Source organism: Esox lucius, chromosome 2 (assembly GCF_011004845.1).
Source record: "Esox lucius isolate fEsoLuc1 chromosome 2, fEsoLuc1.pri, whole genome shotgun sequence".
Lineage (NCBI taxonomy): Eukaryota > Metazoa > Chordata > Actinopteri > Esociformes > Esocidae > Esox > Esox lucius.
In genome coordinates, this window is record NC_047570.1 from 31,668,981 (window position 1) to 31,685,722 (window position 16,742).

At 42.0% G+C, this 16,742-nt stretch overlaps 1 protein-coding gene across 1 annotated transcript in view; it reads left to right on the forward strand.

Moving 5' to 3' along the window:
* LOC105014014 (A disintegrin and metalloproteinase with thrombospondin motifs 7) overlaps nucleotides 1-16,742 on the forward strand; it is a 118,815-nt gene that overhangs the window by 76,312 nt on the left and 25,761 nt on the right. Inside the window, exons 17-22 of the mRNA XM_010875959.3 lie at nucleotides 7,443-7,569; nucleotides 7,986-8,199; nucleotides 8,736-10,667; nucleotides 11,026-11,178; nucleotides 11,373-11,546; nucleotides 12,978-13,124. Of these exons, the coding sequence (XP_010874261.2) occupies nucleotides 7,443-7,569; nucleotides 7,986-8,199; nucleotides 8,736-10,667; nucleotides 11,026-11,178; nucleotides 11,373-11,546; nucleotides 12,978-13,124 (2,747 nt within the window). The remainder of the gene's footprint in view (nucleotides 1-7,442; nucleotides 7,570-7,985; nucleotides 8,200-8,735; nucleotides 10,668-11,025; nucleotides 11,179-11,372; nucleotides 11,547-12,977; nucleotides 13,125-16,742) is intronic.

Genomic DNA, 16,742 nt, shown 5'->3' on the forward strand with positions numbered 1-16,742 from the left:
GCCTGTTTCACTTGCATTGAGAGCTCCTTCGTTGTGGGTTCACAGCAACAGCTTCCAAATGGGAATGCCACACCTGGAATCAACTCCAGATCTTTTACCTGCTTAATTAATAAAGAAATAATGAACAGCTGTTTCATGCTGTCCATGAAACAGCTGTTGAGTAAATTGTCCATTTACTTTTGGTCCCTTGAAAAAGAGGGTGCTACATATCAAAGAGCTGTAATTCCTAAACGACTGCACTTATTCATCATTTAACTGTAACTTGAATATATTTTGGTAAACAGCCAAAATAACTAAACTTGTGTCAGTGTCAAATTATTTCCGGACCTAACTGTAGTTATCTATATGCAGTGTTTCCTAGCTGATAAATATTTCATTTAATTATCTGTGCAGCTGACAGATTCACTGTGTATTCTTTCCATGTTGCTGTCCTTGTTGAGTAGACACAGAGAGACTAATAGCGAAAGGAGAATGTATGTATGTGTGAGAGTGAAAATATATGTATGTGAAAGGAGAATGTATGTATGTGAGAGTGAAAATATATGTATGTGAAAGGAAAATATATGTATGTGAGAGTGAAAATATATGTATGTGAAAGGAGAATGTATGTATGTGAGAGTACCAGAATGAATAATGTCTTATATGGCCCCTCATAAGGATGTAATATTATTTATTTAGTCTACCAAATTGTATTTATAAGTAGTTCTGTAAAAATGTATATGGTTTCCGTGGCGCTTTATGGACCTTGCATTTGCTCCTGTACATATTTTATGTAATTTTTTTAGCATTTTTGCTTCTCTACGGTTTGAGCATTGCATCTGTATTTCACTCTCTAATATTATATATTTGAGCACGTTTTTTTTTATTGCCCTGACAATTGCTTTAGAGGAAAAAAGGTGACAGCAGACCAAAAAACCATGACACGTGTGAGAACTGTGAAAGCTCACAGAAATGACAACTGATGTGTGATAAGCTATTCCCACCATTACCATTGTGTGCTGAGCTCCTAGCACTTTCTCTACTCGTGTGTATTGTCACTCAAATGGATACCATACAGTGTGAGTGGGATGGAGTGATTGACTAGCGCTCCAGGAACACCAACCCCCCTTCTTCTCATGACACCGCTTCAACACCATGGCAAATGACCCCTGCATCCTTTAGCTCCCGTCTTTCTATTTGAGTCACTGTATTTAGAAAGACTTTATTTCCAAATATATTCCAATGTTCTAGTACATTCTTGTGAAAAAAAATCGATTGTCAAGTATTGTCAGGCTGTATGCTCATATCATGCCCTGTAATCATTCCTACAACCCTAAGAATACCAGTGCCATACTCCCAGAAGGGTTTTTATATGACTTTGCTTCAAATGTGAAAGGGTTGATATTGTTTTCCAGGGAGGACAGTTAATGGTTCCTGTTAGAAGTTTCTGGTTACAACAAAAAAGGTTCATCCACTGCCACAGCCAAAGAGCCTGCTAGAAACACTGTATTTTCATTGGGGTTTTCTTTTAAAATTGTATTTAAAAACGAAGAATCCACAAATACCGAATGCACGATATTTAAAACTAATTATTACATATTGTTTCAGTTTTTAAAAATTATTATTTTTTTTTTATATATATATATATATTTCATGGCATTTAAGGCTTTATTAAACAGGACAGTTTAATAGAGTTTATTGCTAAGAGCCAGTAGGTCATAGAACAGCAGTGTATATATATATATACATATACAGCTCTGGAAAAAATTAAGAGACCACTCCTAATTTTTCTTAAATCAGTATCTCTACATGAATGGCAGCCCTTCCATTCCAGTGTCTGTTAAATTCCAACACAGATTACCTGAACCAAATCTAATTGAATGAGGACAAGTACAAAAACCTGTGGTCATCACTGTCCTCTTGCAATAGGACCAGCGGGATGGCAAAAACAGTGCAAGTGACAAGACAAAAGAGTTTAAAAGAAAAGCTCTGAGTGAGGAAAAGAAGGGTTCACCTCTGGCTTTACTGGCAGAGGGATACAGTGAACGTCAGGTTGTTTCCACCTGAAAATTTCAAAGACGTAGGTTCATAAGAACAAGATCAAGCAACAGACATGGGGGACAACAAAGCCACAGAATGGCAGAGGTTGAAAACGACTGTCCACTGACCGAGACGACCATTCGAATGTCGCTCAACAACCAAAGGATGACATCAAGTGACCTACATAAAGAATGGCAAACAGCTGCTGGGGTGAAGTGCACAGTGAAGACAAGCTCTTAGGGGCAGGGCTGAAGTCGTGCAAAGCTAGAAAAAAGCCCATCATCAATGAGAAGCAAAGAAGAGCCAGGCTGAGGTTTGCAAAAGCCCATAAGGATTGGACCGTAGAGGAATGGAGTAAGGTCATCTTCTCTGACTAGTAAAATGTTCTGCTTTGCCCAACACCTGGTCGTCTAATGGTTAGACAGAGAACTGGAGAGGCCTACAAGCCACAGCGTCTCGCACACACTGTGAAATTTGGTGGAGGATCAGTGATGATCTGGGGATGCTTCAGCAAGGCTGGAATCAGGCACATTATTCTTTGTGAACGCATGAATCAAGCCAAGTACAAGGTTATTCTGGAAGAAAACCTGCTTCATTCTGCTCTGACAATGTTCCCCAACTCTGAGAATTGTTTTTTCCAGCAGGACAATGCTCCATGCCACACAGTCAGGTCAATCAAGGTGTGAATGGAGGACCACCAGATCAAGACCCTGTCATGGCCAGCCCAATCTCCAAACTTGAACCCCATTGAAAACCTCTGGAATTTGATCAAGAGGAAGATGGATGGTCACAAGCCATCAAACAAAGCCGAGCTACTTACATTTTTGTGCCAGGAGAGGCATAAAATCACCCAACCACAATGTGACAGACAAGACTCATGAAAGCTGTGATAAAAAATCTGGGTTTTTCCACCAAATACTGATTTCTGAACTCTTCCTAAGTTAAAACATTAGTATTTTGTTGTTGAATAATGAATATAAATTTTCTTTGCACTATTTGAGGTCTGAAAGCAATGCATCTTTTTTTGATTATTTGAACCAGTTGTGGTTTTCTACAAATAAATACTCTAAATGACAATATTTCTATTGGAATCTGGGAGTAATGTTGTCAGTAATTTATAGATTAAAACAAAAATGATAATTTTACTCAAACACATACCTATGAATAGTAAAACCAGAGAAACTGATAATTTTGCAGTGTTCTCTGAGTTTTTTCCAGAGCTATGTGTATATACAATATCTCACAAAAGTGAGTACACCCCTCACATTTTTGTAAATATTTGATTAAATCTTTCCATGTGACAACACTGAAGAAATGACACTGCTACAATGTAAAGCTTGTATAACAGTGTACATTTGCTGTCCCCTCAAAATAACACAACTTGCAGCCATTCATGACTAAACCGCTGGCAACAAAAGTGAGTACACATGAAGTGTTGTCACATGAAAAGATAAAATGAAATATTTGCAAAAATGTTTGGGGTGTACTCACTTTTGTGAGATACTGTGTGTATATATATGCTCCCGAGACCACTGGAACACCCCACACCACTGACCACTGAAATATTTTAAGCCAGGTCTTCTCACTGATTCCTAACTTTTAAATGATAGAGGAGCAGCATGTCCTATTCGATGTTGACGCCATTGTTGCTATTCACTGTGTGTTAGGTTGCAGGTATTGATTTCAGAATCCGGAGATATAAGAGGACAGTTTGTGATTTTTAACTTTTAATCATTTTAATATAACAGATCCTGCTTGTCTCAGCAGCTGGATTCCTCAGAGTGCTTGTGTCACTGTTATGTTAAAACCTGGCATGATACCATCTTAATCTCCAAAGAGGATAACAATAGAGCTCAAATGGAAAAAAAACATCATTTTGTTTACTCATTTCTAAAACTAGTTGCAGTGAGCATGTAAATGAAATGTCCTCTGAATAATATTCAGAAGTTCCATGTATTTTGCCAATCATAACAATAAAAAGGAAATGATCTACTGTATCTTCGTAAACACTACCTACAACAAAAGATTTATCTACATGGAAATTTTGTTGGAACAATGATGATTGAATTGCTATCTTTGATTTCATTGAAAGCATTGTGGATCTTGCCAGTGAAAAATATCTGCCATAGTAGTTGGACTGAAGTCTGTTTCTTCACCGTATTCGTAGATTTTTCCCTCTCTAGGTTTTTAATGCATGATCATATATAAATAATACTCCTGCCCATCTGAGGACCTCCCCTTCTGAACTATCAATTTCCTGTTTGACATTTTTTTTTTCCAGACATTAATAATTAAATTATTTTACAAATTACCTTTTGATGTTTTGAAAGTGAAATGTATTCCCATTCTTGCTTGATCTTTGATTTCAGCTGCTCGACAGTTTGGGGTCTCTGTCATAGTTTTCATTTTGTAATGCACCAAATGTTTTCAATGGGTGACAAATCCGGACTGCAGGCAGGCCAGTTTTGTACCCAGACTCTTTTACTACAGAGCCATGCTCTTGTAGTATGTGCAGAATGTGGTTTGGTGTTGTCTTGCTGAAAAAAGCAAGGTATTCTCTGAAAAAGACATTGTCTGGATGGCAGCATTCGCTCCAAAACCTGTATCATTCAGCATTAATGGTGCCTTCAGAGATGTGCAAGTCACACATGCCATGTGCACTAATGCACCTCCATGCCAGTCCGGATGTTGGCTTTTGATCTGTGTGCTGATAACAAGCTGGATGGTCCCTTTCCTTTTTAGCCCGGAGGACCTGGTGCCCATGTTTCCCGAAAATAATTTCAGATTTTGATTTGTCAGACCACAGGACAGATATTCACTTTGCCTCATTCCATCTTAGGCCCAGAGAATGTGGTAGTGTTTCTGGATCTTGTTTATATATGGTTTCTTCTTTGCATGGTGGAGTTTCAGCTTACATTTGTGGATGCAGCGACAAACTGTGTTTACAGACAATGATTTTCAGAAGTGTACCTGAGTCCATGCAGTGATATCCACTGCAGAATCATGTCTGTTTTCAACACAGTGGTTATTATGATGTAAAAGAATGAAACAAAGATAAATCATGTCAGAACTTTTTCCACCTTTAATATGACCTATAATGTGAACAATTCAATTAAAAAACAAACTGAAATCTTTGAGGGGGAAAAATAATAATAACCTGGTTGCGTAAGTGTGCACACCCTCTTATAACTGGGGATGTTGCTGTGTTCAGATTTAACCAATCACATTCAAACTCATATTAGAAGTCATTACACACCTGCCATCATTTAAAGTGACTCTGATTAATCACAAATAAAGTTCAGCTGTTCTAGTAGGATTTTCACAAAAACCTGGCATTTTCACAGGGGTTTTATATCCACTGTATGTCATCAAACCCAGATTCCCATTATTATGACTTCCCCCAGAATGCTTGGGATTCTATCCTTGTATATTCATACCCTAAAGGAATTTAACAGATTAACTATATACTGTACATATACACATACACAAGAAAAACATGTAATCCTTACTCTGTGGAATATATTACGTGAAAGACCCACGCCTTATTGGCCACATCTGAAATTCCTACTGAGCGTTCCCTCTAGACTACATCTCAGATAGCATCTCAGAGAGCCCACTGATACTTTCCACCATCCCTCTCCCGTATCTGATTTAACTCCCACCTCAACGGCATTTACCTCCTCCCCTCTTTATCCATCCCTTTCCACTCGTTCAATAGACAGAACGGTATCTTTTCACCAGCAGGCAAGCTGGGCCTCCCCCTCCTTCTCCTGGGGACTGCCATAAAGGTGTAAGTCAGATAGCAGATGAAACAGGAAAGACAGGGAGGTGAGAGGTTGGCCCCTGCTCAGAAGGGGTTAAAGCCCTGCGGGAGAGGGTAATGAAGGGGAGAGAGATGAGAGGAACAGATTAATCTGGGTTGCTGCCTCTAGGGGGTTCCATTTTGACCGGTCCTGGGCTGTCTAACAATCCCAACTCTCACCTCACCAGCTCCCTGGATTTTAGGCTTATTCTGGGTATTAGTTGAGATGTGTCGGCTGTTCCCTCTAGGATTTGGGAGCCATGCGTAACACAATGTTCCATTTCAGCAAACCAACCATAACTTTATGTACTTTATGTATTGTCAATCATACAATGAATAGGCAATTAAAGGTAATGTCGTCTTCTAAATACTGAATGGGCAGGTCCAGTATCTTAAGAGGGTGGAAATCAAAAGTACCACATCTATGTAGCAAATAGAGATTGCCCCTTTTAAGGGTAGAAAGTGCTATGATGAACTACATTCTGTTAGCCTAACATGAATCAATCTTTTAATCATTCCAGAATGTAACTGTGGTGGTAACTTGACAACCCACAATGCCTGCACAGCGATAGAAGACATTCAGTCTAGGCTCCATTAGATACTGGGTGTGGAGGTGTTAGTGGCTACAGTCCAAAACAGCTGACAGACAAGCATGTATTATAGGAATCGGCAAAGCTTTTAGTCAGTAATTTGTCTTATACAGAGGTGGAGAACATTATTTAAAACTTATATACAGTATTATCTTTAGGGATGTAATGAAGCAGATTTATTTTATTTATTTTTACTTTACATCAATAATCTAAACTTACTGGTGTCTTTACTGTGGTTTGAACTTTTTATCTAGTTAATATTCATCAACGATCTTGAACTGTACGAATGTTTGAACATGTTTTTTCCTGATGTCTTTTGCTTGATGCATGTCCACTGATATGTTTGGTTTCTTGGGTGAGTCTGCAGTACATTTTAATTTAAATAGTTTTCATCCATGAAGGATTAACACCATTTAACAACCATTTGCACATTGTCCCCCTATTTTAGGGTATCAAAGGTATTTGTCTGCTTCACAGTTCTTTACTATTAGCTGTGCTTGTTTGTGTGTAACATCGTTAAAGCATCAACAAGAGAGCTGTCAATGTTTAATCTTCATTTTAGGCTTTGCATTTGCGCTTGGAGTCTGTTAATGATGTCTAACAAAGCAAGGATGTGTCAAGTCAGGCTTTCTATCATAATACAGATGCCAATGAAACCCTCTCACTTGTCTTCATTGATGATTTATCTGTTCAAGGCAACAGCAGGGTGTACAGAAACATCTCTTTTGCACAGATTTAACTAAATGCCTTTAAACTCATGGGACAATGCTTCATCATTCAGCTGGACAATCACCCCAAATACACGGCCAAGGAGGTTTTTAGATTTGGAGTTCTTAACTTGCCAAGTCAAATCCGAAATGCAATGCTTTCACCCATTGTCATGGTATCTTTTTACGTCAAGTGTCTGGAATACAGAGCCAAAAAAACTACTTTCCAAATGCTGAGTGCATTGTGGGATAAAATCCTTGTTTGTATCTCTGTGTGTCTGTTGCTGTGACATGTCTAACAGCTGTTTCCCTCTGTCGTTCCAGGTGTCCAGCGTCAGATAGTTCACTGTGTGGAGAGGACCTCTGGTATAGTGGAGGATCGATACTGTGACCCCACGACCCGTCCTGACGATAAACGAGCCAACTGCAACGAGGAGCTCTGCCCGGCCATGTGAGTTTACCCTCAGGACAACATGTTCTGGGAAAGCATCCACTGCGCGCCTCGCCTCGTATCCACTGCATAAACTCGCACATGCACGGAGACACACACACACACACATACACACACACACACAATGGCGTAAAACAACATACAAACACACTGGTTTAAACACACATGCACAGAAAGTATGCATGTATTCATTAACACATTAGCATGAACACACCCACCCAAACATGCACCAACCCTAAACGTACATACACACACACAGTGAAGAACATGGAGCACATTTTTCTAGTGAACACATCCACTAGCCATCAGGTGTCTCACATGTCTCCACCCACATTTAACAGCGCCACCAGAGGGTTCCATTAAACTATCAACCGGTACGCTTCCGTTCTGTCTTTCTCGGTCACCCCTCCATTCAGCTGGTGGGTGGGCGAGTGGCAGAAATGCTCGGCCACCTGCGGCGAACAGGGCCTGGCCAAGCGGACGGTGCTGTGCATCCAGGCCGTGGGTCTGGAGGAGAAAAGAGCCCTGCAGCCCTCAGAATGTCACCACATGCCCAGGCCTGACTCAGTAACAGCCTGTAACACGCACATCCCCTGTCCCGCGGACTGGTCCGCAGGGAACTGGTCAGAGGTAAGGAGGCCCTCTGGGGGATTCAACACACACACACACACAGCTGGTAAAGTCTGGGGAAGAAAGGAATATCAGGTCTCGTCTTGTTCGGTGTAAAAAGTACACCCTGTACGGGGAGTCCGAGTTTCAACATAGTTGTACCTGGTTTCCACAATAGTTGAGTGGAATATGCATGTAAAATATCATGTATTTAAAAAATAATAAGCTGTTTTTGTCATCTATTTACATATCCTAATGTCCTTGAATATTAAGTATACTGATCCATGCTATGAAATATGTGTGAAACCCAAATGAATCTGATTAGTAGTCCTGGACTTCCTTGTGGTCAACCAACTTCAAATAGCTATTAACAACTATAGTGGTCTTCTAAAGGTATTTCACAGCAATTTTGATGACACATCTAAATACAATACAACACTTGTACATCTTGCATCTTTAAACCTGTATTTTTCTGTGTAATCTACTGTATATACTATTATGTTAAAAAGGTCACCAGTCCGTGCTTGTTTGTTTTTTTCCCATTACTTTTCCCATAGTGCTCGCTGACATGTGGTGGTGGCGTGCGTAGCCGAGAGGTCGTCTGTTCTAGAAACACAGGGGTGGACTGTGACCCTCGAAAGAAGCCCAGTGTCCTCATTGCTTGCTATCTCAAGGATTGTCCACAGATCATCGATATCGGTAACAATGACTGGTCTGGCAGTGGATCATCCAGCATAAACTCCATACCAGAAGCCAATCCTGTGCCAAAACACAGTACAACTAGAGGTCAGCCCAAGGCCAACAATGGGAATAACATTATCCCCCAACGAAATGACATTGAAAAGACCCCTGACAAGTCAGCCAAAAACAATGTACCTGTGGACGATTTTTACTACGACTACAACTTCATCAAATTCCACGAAGACATTTCGTATGACTTTGACTTGGGGAGCAATGGTAAAGACTTGGGGGATGCCCCTGGTTTAGTTCCTCAACAAAAGCCTAAGATCGACTCTAGTGCTGAAGAAAATGTTTACAGAGACCCTACAACCTACCTTCCTACAACAGTCTCACCCAGTTCTACAGCTTCTCAAACGACTCCTCGCAGGACGGAAAATAAGGGCCCTCAGGAGCCAAGCCGGGACAACGCAGAGGGCAATTTGGAGGTTGATAGCAAGTTACCGACGGAGAAAGTAAAGGAAATAAACGGTTGGGAGGAGGAGCCTTTCTTATCTGAAGACTATTTTCTGCCCGTTTCTACCACACGATCGCCACCACAATCACCACCTAGGTATTCACAAAGACAGACTGAAACCAACAGTAAGACTGATTGGCCTCAAAACCTCACTACGGCATCCAGCCTGGTTTTCACAAGCATAGGGGCCTCAGAGAGCACAGATGGACTCCTGAATGAAAAAAATAGTAATAATATCACAGACTTTTATGGCCAATCTGATGATGAAGAAGGCTATGACAAAAACATTGATGTGAGTATTGATTACATTACTGTTTCCCCTGTCAGTAACACCTATGAAAATGGCACAGTGCCCAAAACAACTGTAGAGGAAGAGAAAGAATTACTGTCCGATTTGGATTACAGTTTCGACCAGCAGACAACAACAACTGGCTCCCAAGCAGAAATGGAGAGCCTGGTTCCTCCCTTGGAATCACCTTCGCTAGGCACTGTTTTAGACTATAAAATATACCAGGACAGAATTTTCACCATGACACTGGCCCAACCGGATGAGGCTCAGACACCGACTACAACCCTGTCGCTGCCTTTCGAACCACCCGCCTCGGACTCCACTGAGGATTACAATGGATACTTCCCAGGTGAACCGGACTTCGATCAGCAGGATTTAGAAAATGAATCCACCTCCGATAGCAAGGCCGATTTGCTGGTCACCGGCCGTGACTTGACGGAAGCCTCAAAGCCTGTCACTCAGGAGCCACGCCTTTCACCTTCCCCGCATACAGCCTTTGGCCGTACAATCTCAGAAAACAAGGGGAACATCAAACATAATTCGGCCACAACCGGAAGTGAATCCATACCTCCTACTCACCCGGAAGTCGTCCCTCGGTCTCGACCTCCGTCCATTCCAACAGAGACAGAACCGGCGACGGACGAGCAAGGGACGGACTTCCCTACACAGTCCAGCACTACTGGAGGACGTCAATCCGAAGGGGCGTCAGTTAGGCCCCCGGCTCCCCCCCGAAACCGGTGGTTGGAGATTGACTACAACGAGATCCTCGTCCCCCCTATGCTGAGGTCCAGGGGCACCGTTTCTTCCCTCACACACCAACCTCCAATGGGTGCCACCCCGACCACACCCCGAGATGTCAAGCGATCCATGCCCTCGACTCTGTCTCCCGGGCCAACCACTCTGCCAGCCCGTTCCCCCACCACACCCTTGTCGGCCCCTGAGCTAACCCCATTGCCCAGCCCAGTGGTCACAGCTGCCTTCTGGAGAGCCGGCGACTGGAGCGCAGTGAGTGGCACCATTCTTCATGAATTCCATACATACTGCCGGGTGTAAATGTAGCGTGTGGGAGGAACAAGGCCCAGCAGTGTCCCTCTATTATTGTCCCCACTTGCTTATTAGGCTTACGTATTGCAACCCTGGCCTTGGGTTCCTATGTACTCAACCCAAATGGCCTTTTCAGATTTTGGAAATGTTTCAGAGCAGCCCTTTCAATGTTTCAGAGGCCACACGGCTCCACCCCTTTGTTTTATTAAGAGTTCGATCAAATTGACCATCGCTCTGCTCAGGAACATGGACTTCTCCCCTTGTCCATTGTTTTACATTTGTAAATGACTAAAATACATGTGACTGTTTCCTGCTGCAGTGCTCTACCAGCTGTGGTCTGGGGGCCATCTGGAGGCTGGTGACCTGCAGTACGGGGCTGGATACTGACTGTGGCCTGGCTGAAAGGCCTGTGCCAGCCCGGCGTTGCTACCTCCGCCCCTGCTCCTTGTGGAGGCTAGGCAACTGGACCAAGGTACAGGCCCCACATCGGAGAGTGGACGATTTTATAGTATAGCACAATGTTGTGCCGTAACTCGGGGGGGAGTTGATAATGGAATATTAGTATCATCATCTTTCGTTTCACGGCAAGTCAGTGAGTTTAGTATGGTGTTGCACAGCGTTTTTAATCACAGCACCGTCCCTCTCATCCTTTTACCGACCCCCAAGTGTTCCAAGAACTGCGGTAGTGGGGTGACTTCACGTGAGATTCAGTGCTTCGACACCAGGGACCAGAGACCTTTGCGGCCCTTCCACTGCCAAATCATGTCCACCCGGCCGGTGGCCCAGATGCCCTGCAACACCCAGCCCTGCCTCACGTGGTACTCCTCCTCCTGGGGACAGGTTGGTTTGGTTAAATCATTTACCTCCCATCTACTGTCCCCTGGTCCAACATGTTGGTTTGGTTAAATAATGTACCTCACATCTACTGTCCCCTGGTCCAACATGTTGGTTTGGTTAAATAATGTACCTCCCATCTACTGTCCCCTGCTCAAACATGTTGGTTTGGTTATATCATTTACCTCCCATCTACTGTCCCCTGGTCCAACATGTTGGTTTGGTTAAATCATTTACCTCCCATCTACTGTCCCCTGGTCCAACATGTTGGTTTGGTTAAATCATTTACCTCCCATCTACTGTCCCCTGGTCCAACATGTTGGTTTGGTTATATCATTTACCTCCCATCTACTGCCCCTGGTCCAACATGTTGGTTTGGTTAAATAATGTACCTCCCATCTACTGTCCCCTGCTCCAACATGTTGGTTTGGTTATATCATTTACCTCCCATCTACTGTCCCCTGGTCCAACATGTTGGTTTGGTTAAATCATTTACCTCCCATCTACTGTCCCCTGGTCCAACATGTTGGTTTGGTTATATCATTTACCTCCCATCTACTGCCCCTGGTCCAACATGTTGGTTTGGTTAAATAATTTACCTCCCATCTACTGTCCCCTGGATGGATCCATTAGGTGTTTTTCCTAAAATACAGGTAATTACTGAAAGGAAGTAAAAGCCAATGCAGTATGTCCCTATAATCATCCCTATCTACCCCAGTCTGGAAGCGTCATACACAAATCAGAAGAAAAATGCCTCACCAAGGACAGACAGTGGTTGGCGAATGTCCCATATTAATTACCCTGGTCAAGACAGGGAAAATTCCCAAATTCCTGACAAATGTAGAAGAAAATATATTTTGTATTTTTATAATGAAAATGTAATAATTTATGCTTTGGCCTTTTCTGGGACTGTTTTAAGACTGATTTGTAGATGCTCTAAACCCCAAAATGTTTAATTTGAAGCGAAATCGGTTGTTTTATAACATTAATATTTGATCCGGTGTATCTCAGTTGGATAGGGCTAACACTAACCCTTCAACACCAGAGGTTGTGTTTTCAATTCCCACAGGGGACCAAGTCAGAAATGTATGCACTCTCTACTGTAAGTCACTCTCAATAAGGGCGTCAGCTAAATTACATTTTTGATTTGACAAATGTTTCAAAACATTATAATAAAATATAATGCTCTAAGGACTTCCACAGTCTGAAACGTTCATATTCAAGGAGTTAAAAATATGGTCATCAATAATATATAAGAACATTTTAAAATTTAAAAATGACAAAAAGTCTTTTCAATATTTATGTTCACATTTTTTGACATTCATGGAAAAACCTCATGCAATGCAAACTGAAAACATCGGAAAAGTGCTATTCACAGCCAGTGTAATGCTTTATAATGTGTGTGTGTGGTTTGACTGATTTGTGTGCGTTTTCAAGTGCTCTGAGGTGTGCGGGGGAGGGGAGCAGCAGCGTTTGGTAACCTGTCCAGAAGAGAACCGCTGTGACGAGGACTTTGTGCCCAGCAACATTCAGGCCTGTAATAGCCAACCCTGTGCCCAATGGGTCACTGGCTCCTGGGGTCCGGTAAGAAATGGAAACAAACACACACCCCAAAACGGACACGCATTCTGAAGTAATTCCCTCCACTTGAATTGCTTTGAATGAAACAAAAATAAGATTACTTTTTAAATGTCTCTTCAACAAAACTATACCTTTACCATGCTAAATCTACAGGGCAATAGGGGTGTTATGTGTGACCAGTGTACTACAGCTAAGAGCTAGAAAAAAAGGTGCACAGTTCCCAGTAGAAGGTGGGGAGAATGTGGGTTAGCACTTTTTGGCTACTATGTGATTCCATATGTGTTATTTCATAGTTGTGATGTCTTCACTATTATTCTACATTTACATATTGCTACATATTACTCTATGTGGACAATAGTTAAAAAAAAAAAAGAAATAACTAACTTTTGACTGGATCTGTACATCATACCTGTGGTTTACGCTAGAATGCACTAGTGTCGCATTCTCCTCGCCTCCATCACAAAACAAACCTGCAGAGGGGGGAGGATATCACATGTGAACTCACCCTAAAGCATTTCAGAGCTGAAGCTGTTCGGCAAGCAGTTACCTGATTCATGTGGAGCATAATGCCACAGAGTCCCTCCCTCCTCCCCCTCGCCCCACTCTCTGTCCCTCTTTGCAAGCCCCCAGAATTTGCAGCCAAGCCTTTGATTGCGAGTGCTGCTTTAATCCCCAACCACGGTAAAACACACCCTCCAGAGTCCCTGTGCTTGGTCCCCTGAAATTAGTCGTACTTGACAATGGAGCACTTTCTCAGCCCACGTGTGGGGGACACACACACAGAAACACACACATACACTAAGTCCTACGCTAAGTCTTACTGTTCCCTCCCTTAAGCAAGGGTCTGAACTAGCTTAATTTGATCACACACACACAAATATATGAACACATCCACATACTCAAAACATGCAGCCTCCCTGTGGAGTTGTGTGTTTGTGTTTCATGCACAAGCCTACCTCAAGGGCGTGTCCAGGAGCAGCCTTCATCCTGATTATAATGGGTTGTGTTGTTTGACATGCTGCTGTGTACCTGAGGCACTGGTGCTTTGATTAGCCTCCCCCATCAGGGTAGGAAATTAACACCCGCCAAATGCGGGTAATTCTTTGCTTTGGCGCATAGATTTTCCAAAACTACCCACCACTGTGGCAGGTAGACATTACCGTTAGTCAAAAAGACGGAAAATTCCTCCCAAAATGTGTCAATCCCAAAAAAAACAGAAATTATTCTGTCCAGATTCTCCCTGACTCTCATTGATTGGACATTCAACCACGTATACTGTATCATGAACCCATCGCTTGGTTGGTTGGCAAGAGCATTGGCTCCATATTTATTGGCGCGTTGCAAAACAATTTTTGTTGTGGTGAGCAATTATAGCTACATACCGGTAGAGTCCAACCTTTGGCTTTCTTTCTAGCCAACTTGATAGCAGAAAGAAATTGCTGCGATAAAAAGGTCAGCAGTGGTAAAAGTAACATCAGCCCGAGGAAACTAACCCTGTCTATGAAAAGAAGAATTGTTTATTTTCTGAACATTGGAAAGGAAGGAAAGGAGAGTGAGGAACAGCAGGGTTAAAATTAACAGACCACTCCAAATGGAACGCTTCTGTTCCTTACTCAAAACGTTCCTTTTCAACCTCTTTTGGAAAGGAAAGAAAAAGGTGCAGTGGTCTCTTAATTTTTTCTCGAGCTGTATATGTCTAAAATAATGTTTGTAAATGTTTGTTGTTCTTTGAAATACATTTTCAGTATATGTTGTTTTAAGATTTTGTTTTCTGTCATCTGTCGTCTATTTTGGGGTGAAAATGTGTCTGGTAAAAATGTTGAGTGGCTGGTAAAATCTGGCCAGCTACCAGCCACAGACGGGTGAACCAAAACGTCTATTTCCTACCCTGCCCCCCATGGCCCCGCGGTAATGGCCTTGTTACCGTGTAGAAGGCCAGAAAGCATTTGTGGCCTCTCTAGCCTCACTAACTAATGACTGTGATCAAAGAAAGCTCTGGAAATAGGTGGTTACGGTAACAGCAGCTGGACATCTCATTAGCAACGGGATCAATCGCTGCTTAAATTTTCTGGTCGTTCAGTGATCGTTGCGGATCACACTTCAAGTCATTATTTGTTGGGGAAAACACGGCACTCCATCAATGGTAATAGATCAGTATTTTCATAAAGGCCTTCTTACATCAGGAGTTGTCACCGCTGTGAGAGGAACCAGACTTCTTCGTTTATAATGGTAGGCTTTCACAACCAATCGTAGTGCTTATAGAGGATAAAAAGGTCTGATCATCAGGAGATAATGTTAACATCATAGATCTTAAGAGATGTCCAAAGATATTCATGGACAGTGCCAAAATATACACGTGAAATATTGTCTTCCCAATCTTTGCCCTAAACCACCAAGAACATCAACAGTATACAATTCTGTGCAAAGTCTTAGGAAGCTGAAATTTGACCAAAAGCCAAATAACTGGTTTTAGTTTGATGTTCAGGTGCTTACAACCTTTGCACAGTACTGTATATCTATTCTCTGTATGACATTGAAGCTCTGTTTTGAAGTTAAGTGCCTTAGCTCTCGTACAAATAAAACATTTAAATATAATATTATAATGATAAATATTATAAAAAATTTGAGCTACTGCTACATACACACAGGCACACAGTAGTTTGGTGGTTCAATCATCCGTAGAAGTTTGACAGTGTCAGGAAACCCTCCAAGTACCCCTGACTGCAGTGTTGTAGTTCGGGGGAGGGTCAATGTGGGCGGAGTCAACCATTTGACTCTGCCCACATTTGACAACGCCCACCGTTTTGTCCATCTGAAGTTTGACAATCACACACTGAATACAAACACAGATGTTTGTGCACGGCACATGTTGAATACAAACTTAGTTCATTTTTGAAGATCAAAAGAAATGTTATATTAAGTTTATGTGACCAGAGAACTGATGGAAATCCCACTCATCGCTCTCGAGCGAAGGCTACGCTCTGCGCCACCGCTCCACATCATACCTGTGTAAACCACAGGTATGATGTACAGTTCCAGTCAAAAGTTAGTTATTTCTTTTTTTTTTTATCAGTCTTTAATCCAAAAAGTATACATTCAAACAAGTAGCCCTATATTATTTGTTTATTATTCATATATACGACAAAATATGAAAGCATTTTCGATACACTATCGGCTGCCAAGAAAATCAGATGCATTTTAAACAACATTTTGCCTATAGAATGTATAAAATAGTAGGCTTATATTTGCATGTGTATCTATGTAGGATAGGTTCGATTATGACTCGCTTTCATTGACATTGATACCTTAGTGAGTGGCCTTGAAGGAGACGGGAAGGGGTCGGGTGTTTGACTCCACCCACATTGAGCCCGGTCCCGAACCGCAACACTGCAGTCAGGGGCTTCTCACGAAACCTACCATGGTTTGTTTAGTTTGTTACCTACATTAGCTGAGTCATCGACTTAGCCGGTCATAGCTAGTTTGTATAAAACAAAAGTGATGGTGCTAATCAGTGTAGCAAACACAAAGTGAAATTGTGCGAAATCTGTGTCAGCTGAGCCTTGGCACGCGCGGCTGATGGAAAAGTGTCATTGCCACTAGTGATCTACAATATATGGTGTG